The sequence below is a fragment of the Mytilus galloprovincialis genome, chromosome 1 (genome assembly GCF_965363235.1).
Source record: "Mytilus galloprovincialis chromosome 1, xbMytGall1.hap1.1, whole genome shotgun sequence".
Taxonomy (NCBI): Eukaryota; Metazoa; Mollusca; class Bivalvia; order Mytilida; family Mytilidae; genus Mytilus; species Mytilus galloprovincialis.
This window is the reverse complement of record NC_134838.1, coordinates 129,346,654-129,356,766: the sequence shown is the minus strand read 5'-3', so window position 1 is coordinate 129,356,766 and position 10,113 is coordinate 129,346,654. Positions and strand designations below refer to the sequence as shown.

Sequence of the window (10,113 nt, the reverse complement as noted above, 5' to 3'; positions counted from 1 at the left end):
TAATGACGTCTTTACACTTAATAAATGTAATGTGTAAAGATGATGATGGAAGTTTTTACGAACTTGACTGGATGTACACCCCTTTTGCGGTTGGTTGTGTACCGATACATATTTTGTCTAGAATTTTTGTTGAGTTGTAACTTGATTGAACTAGTTTTGCACTGATATCTGTGAGTAATTCATGATCGATTTTTTATGTCTTTCAGTCTTTGTTGTTTTTGTGTTCTGTGCAAATCTTTGGGTTTGGTTCTGCTTCAACTGTTTGTCATCGTTTGACCTTATGGTGCGGTGCTAAACTCTAATGTGAGTCCCTGCTTCAGGTTTGTCGCCTATCGTGTTACTCATGCAAGTACAAAACCTGCGATATTTATTCATGTTTTAATCGAAGAAAAGTAATCATGATTGTAGTTACGGATATTGGTTTACATCCGTAACACATATATTCCATAGCCATCAATTACACCCCTAACATGGACGCTTTAACATTCACACGTTGAACCTTTGTTTTATAGATTCCTTGAAAGCAGACACCCTTTATAAACGTTATACGTGTTGTGCTTCCGGGGCAGTTTTGGGACTTTTTTTCACATGGAATGCTCAAAGCTAAACGTTTCAATATTAATTAAAAGCAACATTAGAGAAATGTGAAAAGACATGGTCATGGTATTACAAAATAAAACAGGCATTACACAATTATATAGTACACAAAACAATTCATAACCCTTAATCAAAACCAACAAGAACTTGAACCTACTTAGTAATTTACAAAAAAATAGGTTTGAACTTAATGCTCCAAAAGGCAAGCAGATTCTGTTCTACATCGCATCGCACAGTAGAAAATTGAACAATGTCATAGGAATGTGAAAATGCATTTGATTATTATGATTTTAATAACCCTCTGATGTCTCCTGTTTGTATAAAAACAACAGAAACCTAAAACAATATGCATTTATTAGAATAGCTTCTTGAACACTGTCTATATTAGTTTATTCACCCTGGTTTCTGTCTGGTCCGCTTCAACTTTTTTACCATACCTTCAAAAGTCAGATAAAATATTAGAAAGTGATCTACCACTGATTTAGAAGTCTGTTCTTATTTTGTGTTGTTAAGCAAATTATTAGGTATATGGAAGCACGAAAATATGTTTATCTCTGCTGTAGTCTGTCAATGTTTGTTCAAGACATAAAACAGGAGCCTGTTATTCATTAGTTGTCGTTTGTATGTGGACATTTTTTTTGTTTTTCATTGTTTCTTAAGTTTGTGGGATTGTTTGGGGAAGACAATGTTCATAAATTAACTCGATGTAAGCGACAGTAGTTAACCCAAGTCACACTTTATAAAAGTACAACATTTAAGTTCAAAGTATGTTCTACAACATGGAGCCTTGTCTCACACCGAGCAGCACGCTAAGAGCTCGTTTATTTGTTCAGAGGCCCCTGTTGCTCTTCAATAAAATTTCCCGATAAATATTAATCTGGAACATGTATCTGGATACTTTTGATATAAGCCTAATAACTGGTCTAATAATAATTGATTAACTGCGTAAATGTAACAGTTTGCCTAATGAAATTGTAAAAGCCAGTCGTAAACGGTTTTTTTCTCACTTTGGTTGTTTTTCTTGTATCTGAGTATTAATTCAACGGTATATGTATCCGCTTATCCGTGTTTAATGGCAAACCTACCCGCAACAAAAACGGCCAAAACAGCAAACGGTCATCATGAAAGCAATTGTCCCAAGCACGGCCGCTGCTACTATGAACCACGGTTTAGCTGTAACAAAAAAATAACACTACTTTCGGCTGAACATATTATACTTACCATTGCCAGTTATTATAACAAAAAAACATAGTATCTACGAATTGCAGTAGGCGCTGTATTGTCCGCTTTAAAATGCCACGAGATGACAAATGTAAATCAATTCAAACGAGAAATTTAACGGCCAAAATTAATTATTGATAGGTGTTCTCTTTAATAAAATGTTATTCATATATGTCTCACGTTGGTAAATTGAACAAAGTTGAGGATAATTTATTTCCGTTGTCATGTATTTATCAATTATGACCTTTGGTCGAGGTCTATATGTTATATATGGACCTGTTCAGATTATATCCACCGAGGACGAAGTCCGAGTGTCTCTATAATCTAACAGGTCCATATATAACGTATTGACTGAGTGAGAGTCCTTCATTTATATATTACATATGTAAATAATGTATAAGTAAAATGGAATTCAATGTTCTTCGTGGTTTTTTTTTAAATATTGGTTTGCACGTTTGTTAACATGATATTGACATTATAATAATGAATTAGATTAACTTGTTTTATTGTAAACAAAAACACAGATTTGTTTCTGTTTAAAAAACATAAGAATTCATATGGATCTCATTTCAGTCTACTTGCACATTTTCTTGCACAACTTTACCGTCAATATACGTATGAATAAAAACATAGCGTTAATATACTTAAAAATATAAACAAGGCGTCAGAAACATTAATTTTGAAACGAAACAGTGATATCCAATGAAATAAGAAGAATGATACACCAACCATATGTAATATATACATATGAAAATAAATAAATAAATTTTTCAATTAATTAGGGTTCAGATATTTAATGGTTTCATTTGAAAAATGAAATAAATATTCAAGTACTTACGTTTATTGCAAGTGCTTCCCTTGAACAATGTCATACATGAACATTTACCAGCATTGCAGTCACCAAACTTACAACCTTGTTTACATGATTCTGAAAGTAAGGCAAATCGATGTTACTTTCAGGTGAAATAATATACTTTGGGTTATTTCGGTGGTGTTCGTCTTGGCAACGTTAAAGTTAATATACGCGTTTCCTGACATAATGAGTAGGAAGTCCTACACGAGCAAAACAAAACACACATTTTTGATTTTTTTTTTGTCAGTTTGTCTTCGACTTGCTAGTTTTGAATCCTTGGTAGCTTCCGCTGTCTTTTTTGTGTATTTGATTTGAGACCCACTATTAAAACCTTATTGAGATACAACGTGCGTGGCATACTAATTTGAATAATTGGTATCAATGTTGAGTCTTTTGTCGTTCACACTTTTTTTTTATCAAAGTAAACATATTTTCAGAAAAAAAATTCAAACCAAGGAATTCATATATAACTTACTTGCTGTTATCGTACTGCTGTGGTGTGGCGTGGTAAATCCATTATGTATTTCTTTAAAACATAGAGTAAATCATCGTGTCAGAAAATTAGGAGTTGGTCCTTTCCCATTAAATTTAGATCGACAAGTCCGAAGTTTTTTTATAAAGGACTTATTTTGAAACTTGCTTCACGTAAATCATTGAAACAACAAAGTTAACAAATATACATTGGAAAAAGCATAAGTTTTTGGGTTTTTTTTAATAAGCATTTTTTACGTAAATGTTGACAATCAAGATCCAAATGGGCAAAACAAAATAAAGATTTTGGGAAAATCTTCTTGCTTAAACCAAGCTTAAGACTAGGAAACATTTAATGGCTGGTTCTAGAAATTTAAATTTAATGTCAAATATATTATTTAGAATTAATTAACACAAGGAAAATGTTTCATTCTTTTTTTGTTGTCGACGCGTATGTAACATGTTTAAGGGCTTGAAACCCGTTTCGGTGGGTAATTTCCTATCTATAATTTGTATTATCTATGATTCTGTGTTCTCATATCTATTAAATATGAAGTTTATATACGTGTAAACCTGTTTCTTGACATAATGAGTAAGAAGTCCTACACGGGCGAAAAACACACAACATATTTTTGATTTTTTTTTGTCAGTTTGTCTTCGACTTGCTAGTTTTGAATACCCCCCTTGGTATCTTCCGCTGTCTTTTTTACTAAAATTTAGATTGAACGCCAAATTAAATTTTTAGATGAAACGCGAGTAGCATATCAAATTGAATAATTGATATCAACGATGAGTCTTTTTCCGTACACACATTTTTTGATCAAGTTAAAAATATTTTCAAAAATATTTTTTTTCAAAGCAAGGATTTTTTTTGGTGATATACTAGTGTATAACTTACTTGCTGTAATCGTACTGCTGTGGTGTGGCGTGGTGAATCCATTATGTATCCCAGGTAATGTTGTTATTTCTGTAAAACATAGAATAAATTATATTGTCAGTAAAGAATGAGTCGGTTTTTTCCCATTAAGTTTAGATCGACAAGTCCGAAGTTTTTGTCAATGACTTATTTGGAACTTGCTTCACATAAATCATTACAAACAACAAAGTTAACAAATAAACATTGAAAAAAAACAGAAGCTTTTTTTGTTGTTTTTTTGAAGAAGCATTTGCTACTTAAATGTTGACATCAAGATCCAAATGGGCAAAACAAAATAGAGATTTTGTTAAAATCTTCTTGATTAAACCAAGCTTTAGACAAGGAAACATTTAACGGCTGGTTCTAGAAATTTAAATTTAATGTCAAATATATTATTTAAAATCTAATATCACAAGTAAATTGTTTCATAAAATTTTGTTGTCGACGCGTATGTAAAATGTTTAAGGGCTTGAAACCCGTTTTGGTGGGTAATCGAAAATGATGCCAACAGTGTGTGTGACATAGTGAAAATAAGCTTAAACATAAGATAGACAAATTTCCTATCTAGCATTTGTATCATCTATGATTCCGTTTGCTCATATCTATCAAATATGATATTGAAATTTTCCATATGCATAGGGCAATTTTGGGGCTTTTAAAGTTTATCAAAACAAAATATACCAACATATTTCAAGAAAAAATGGACTGTAAACTATTTTGTTTTCTAAATTTAGGTATTTCATATTTTCATGTCGGGGCCTCTTATCTCATTGCCAATAATACCATATTTCCTTTATATTTTATCAAATTAAAATCAAAATCTTGATCTTTCGGTTCAATTTCATAGATTTTCTTTATTACCTTTATTTTTACAAATATTTTGTAATAACATGCATAAGTAAAATAACAAAAATACCGAAATCCAAGGATAATTTGAATCGAAAAATCCCTTATCAACTGGCTAAATGAAAACCAAAAATACATGAATGCATTTCACGTTATTTTAAGTATTTTTTTGTCGTTTGAAATAATTTCATCTGTTAAGTCAGTAAATGACTTTGACTTTTCTTACCAGATTCACAACATTTTCCAGTAAATCTCTGTGGACACTGACACTTGGTCTGTCTAAACACACCATTCACGCACGTTTGTCCACATACTTTTTCTTCAATGAAATCTTTTGTTGTAATATTACAGTCTGTCGCACATTTTCTAATGGAAGTATAATTTGTATTACAGCACAGTGATTTAAATCTCCTAGAAGTACCACCACCACATGATGAGGTACAGTTTGACCATTGTAACCACGAGCTCAAATGACACTGTTTTTGTCCATTGGTGCATGTGTATACAGCATTGCCGATAACAAAAACACAACTTAAAATTACTAGTAAATATATTTGCATTTTTCTGTTCTGCGCAATACGTATTTTGGGTATGTCTCAACACAGTATGATTTAACATAAGTGGAAAATCAAACTCCTAACCGACAGTTAAAAAGGAAAGGTAAAACTATACAATGTCAAAGATAATAATATGATTGATTATTCTATACATGCATTTAAAAGGGATAAAGCTGAGCATTCATGTTCAATGTTATTAATTTTATTGTGTTCGAAATGACAGATATATTAGAACAAATGATCAACCTTTTGTTTTGATATTAAAAAAACAACACATTTAATGATTTCATGCGTCCAAAACGTGTTTTTATAAATGATGAACTTAGATATTAAAATCCTTTGTAAATATATGTTTTAAACACAGTGTTTGCTAATATTTCACAGTACATGTAACCACAATCTAATGATTAAAGTCATACGGGTATCAAACTAAGAAGGTAGGTAATAAGTATACCAGTATTTGGAGGGATGTTTATTACATATTAAAGACGATTGGTTTGTTTCGTGATGAATGCAGATGTCAGAATTTGAGTTCCTATTGTCACATGGATATCGGATTTGTGTTATTATCATAATAAGGGTTTTTATGTAATCTTAGGCTTATTATATTTATTATTAAATCCTTATATCCATTGGACGTAGCTCCATACTAAAACATCCCGTCATTGTGGTATTGTGCTATGGTAAAATGTTTTGCATTCTTGTCTTTCGTTTTATCTAACGTGCTTTGTCTATATGCCTTTTTCTTACATATTTTTTTGTGTTTATAGTGATTGTGAATATGTACCCCTATTTTTTACATTTTTAACTATAATATTTGTTTGTTTTGTTCAACATTGTTGTCAGTATTATGAAATTTAATGCGACTGTCATACTAATGGGAGGTTAAGCTAGCTAGAAAGACATGTTTTATCTAATATTTTCAACAGAAGAAAAAGCCTGTACCAAGTCCGGAATAGGACAGTTATTATTCATTCGTTACATGGTTTGATCTTGTTTTGCCTTTGATGAGGTCCTTCCGTTTTGAATTTTGAGTTCGGTATTTAGTTATTTTACTTTTTTTTTCTTTGAGAAACATTTAGATGACTAATAGACCTCAGTGTAGAAGGAGAACAATTACATCTATTTCTAACACAAAAGACAAAGTTATACTTATAGTGACAACCGACTTCACTCTGCTCATCAATGTTTTAGGACCTGTGGTGGCCAAAAGAAGAACAAAAGAGGTCGGTTGGTTCACTTTAGTATTTTGCATTTCAGACACGATATTAATGTACTTCAATGACATCTACCGGAACTTAGGATATACAAATTTATCTCTGCCTTGTCAAGTCAAACAGGTTCGTGTGAATTGCAATGCGTACTTTTAATTGGATCTCAACACAAATTCACATTTACATCATCAGTGAATATGGTATACTGTCCTTTGATTTAGAAAGATTATACATTCATTCCAGTTATCAATTTTACAAAGAACGAAACACGTAAGATTTAGACGTGCATTGTTCAGCATAAAGACAGGCTTACTCAAATAAAAGACAAAATTATTAAAACTGTAATATTTGTAATATATGTATGCTCATATATCATCAGTTATTACAATTTTGCTACAAATGAATGGAATTCAAAACTGTTTATTTGCATTTAAGTTTTACATAGTTGTGAACATGTATAAAAAAAGGATAAATGGTAGTATTGCAAATGTGACAACTATCCACCAGAGTTCGAATATGTGCATATTACCAATTACTGTGCACCCATAACAGTTATAAGAGTCCCCGACATGACAAAATCTGAAACAATTCAAACGAAAATCCTACGGCCGGGTTTGTAACATTGATTGACTAAAAACAATTATAACAGACATGAACAAACGACAAAATATCTATTCTTTTTTCTCTTTTGTGTGCTAAACACATACTCTTTTTTCGGTAAATTGGTTGATTGATATAGTATCTTGTTTAACAGTCAACCCCAGTCAACCCGTAGTAATTTTCCTATTGTTAAACATACTTCCCTGCCTAGTATCAAACATCATGATGTGCCCTTATGACTAAAAAACTATTTATTAATAATGCAAATAACCAGCAAATATAAATAAAATAATTAACATGGGAACAGCCCCTTATATTCAAGAAGAGATGAGAGCTGGGTAAGAACTTCATTATCAAAGAATTTCATAATGATTGCTAGTATAGGAATACAATGAATAAGTAAACCCTGTAAAACATTGTTCAATTGAAATTAAAAATACACCAAAAGTTTGTTACATATCCAATCAAATCTCAATAAAATCAAAATTTGTGCTTTGCTTCATTATATATAATAAGCATTTTTTGTCATTCCTGCGACAAAACAAAACGCTACTAGAGCAATGCAAAATATTTGATTTAAATGAGGTTGTTTGTTATCTTGCTTATCTAGAGTATTACAAAATTTATTTGAAAGTCACAGAAACGGACAATTTGATAATAACTGCCATATTCCAACTTGGAACCGGATATTTTAAGAAACAAATTGTGAGTTGAACCTGGTTTAATGGTATGTCAAACCTTCCGCTTTATGACAATGTTATTGAATGTCGCGAAACACCACATGACAGAAATACAGCTCAAACACACGCATGAACATTCACAACAGTAAAACGCACAAACAAATAATATAATATTTGACACAACACGCAAACCGCAGAACAACAACGAACATGATCCACCATCGACAAACACGAACGGGTATCAAAAACAGTGGCGCGCTTACGTTACTAACATGCAATCTCGAAATTTATACAATTATCACAATATTCGTCCAAACAATTGTCATGGTAATGGTTTTATGGAAAGGCAATTTTATAATTATTTGGACTACAAAAACATAACAGATTATTGTACAAAACACCGAGACACGCCGCACTGCAACGCAAATTCACATTCAGTATAAGAGTTATATTCGGGAATGTGACAATGATGGTATTGTTAAGCAATTTTATAATTATTTTGGACAGCAAATGATACGAAATAACACATTCAACCGAAACTATAACAAAAACATCAAAAACAAATACATGAATGTTGGATATACAAAATACCGACATACATCGTAAAGCAATGTAAATTCACTATCGGTATACCCTAAACCAACTTATTTTCGCGGATACTTTATTTCGCGTTTTACCCTTTCTAGATCACTTCGCAGGTATTTAATTTCGCGATTTTCTGATTTACTTGATGAAGTTTAATAAGGAATAATTGAAGTTTTACATATTCGCGACGTTTTTTTTTTTCTACTCGCGAAAGTCGCGAAAATAAATCGCTCGCGAAAATAAGTTGGTTTACAGTACTTGTCATATTCGGGAATAGGTCAGTACATAGCAGACAGACGACATAGATGTTAAACCATAAGTTAAGACGTGGTAAATTGGCATTAGTAAGCTTAGCTTAAAGCCAATAACAATCAAAACCAAGGAGTAAACAAAGACTAAAAAAAACCAAAGGACATTTACATCAACAGTTATGAATAATGAAAAAACACAAACAAATCGTATAGATCAACCAATTCGTGATGGTGTCCATAAAATTTACGGAGTGTCATTTTTAAGCTTTCCTCCTCATAACTCTGTTGGAGCAGTTTCTGTGTAAGGAGCAGCACACTCCAGTACTCTTAGTACATACACATTATAATAGGTATGAAAGGATATTACTGTTGAGTAATGTAAAATAGACAGTTGGCCAGTTGAAATCATCATGCTGTCATAAATTCTTGTTTAAGGTAAATCAGGTGTCTTCCTCCATCTAGGATTTTGGAGAAAAAAAAGATTACAATCGGTTTAAATCTTTAAAAATGCATGTGGAAATTTAGAGAGTTGTATGTAATTTATATCTAAGACTTTTGATATAGAAAGTATGGGTTTTATCACATTTACAGCTGTATTTTACAAAAATCATTATTTTTTTAATTTTGCCATATAAGGATATAAGGATATATAACTCAGATGTAAGGGGACATAACTCTATGAGGAACTTTTATAATGGAATGTGTTGTGAATTTACATACTTTATTATGTAGTAAGAAAACGAGTCCCTTGAACCCAATATTTCTTGTTTCTTATCTGAAAGCATATTATTAGAGATTTATTATCATAGTTTAATTTTTATATGCTGGTTAAGGTTATTTATCTATCCGTTTGTATATTGTAGTTAGTCACCGGTTTTATCATTTTATAAAAATTTACTGTTTGCAAAAGTATAATTTATTCTAAATAATAATGATGTTCTAAACCCTAGCCGTATTGGGCACAACTTTTTGGAACTTTTGATCTTCAATGCTCTTCATTTTTGTACTTGTTTTGGCTTTCGAACTTTTTTCTTCAGAGCGTCACTAGTTAGGTGTGGACGAAACGCGCATCTGGCGTTTTAAATTTGAAAGTTTACACGTGATAAATGACCCAAAAATTGAGAAGTTTAATCATGTATATCTCTTATATAGTCATTTTATAAAATTACTGTTTGCAAAAGTATGAATTATTCTAAATAATAAGGATGTTCTTGTCCCAGGCGGATAACCCTGGTCGTATTGGTCACAACCTTTTGGAACTTTTCGTCCTCAGTGCTCTTCAGCTTTGTGCTTGATTTTGCTTTCAAACTTTTTTTCATCTG

At 31.6% G+C, this 10,113-nt stretch overlaps 1 protein-coding gene across 3 annotated transcripts; it reads right to left on the bottom strand.

Moving 5' to 3' along the window:
* Positions 1 to 934: 934 nt before the first annotated feature.
* LOC143057173 (uncharacterized) lies at positions 935 to 5,555 on the bottom strand. Of its 3 annotated transcripts, XM_076230458.1 has the most exons (6): positions 5,131 to 5,549; positions 4,041 to 4,109; positions 3,147 to 3,197; positions 2,657 to 2,746; positions 1,683 to 1,770; positions 935 to 1,034 (listed from the first exon to the last, which is right to left on the bottom strand). In XM_076230458.1, exons 1-6 carry the CDS (start codon positions 5,462 to 5,464, stop codon positions 977 to 979), a joined length of 690 nt encoding a protein of 229 aa, XP_076086573.1. In that variant the 5' UTR covers positions 5,465 to 5,549; the 3' UTR covers positions 935 to 976. The 3 variants fall into 3 exon arrangements, 2 of the variants coding, with proteins under 2 accessions (XP_076086573.1, XP_076086645.1); XR_012972698.1 differs by lacking the exon at positions 3,147 to 3,197 and having other exon boundaries at positions 5,131 to 5,546; XM_076230530.1 differs by lacking the exon at positions 1,683 to 1,770 and having other exon boundaries at positions 5,131 to 5,555.
* Between the last annotated feature and the right edge of the window lie 4,558 nt (positions 5,556 to 10,113).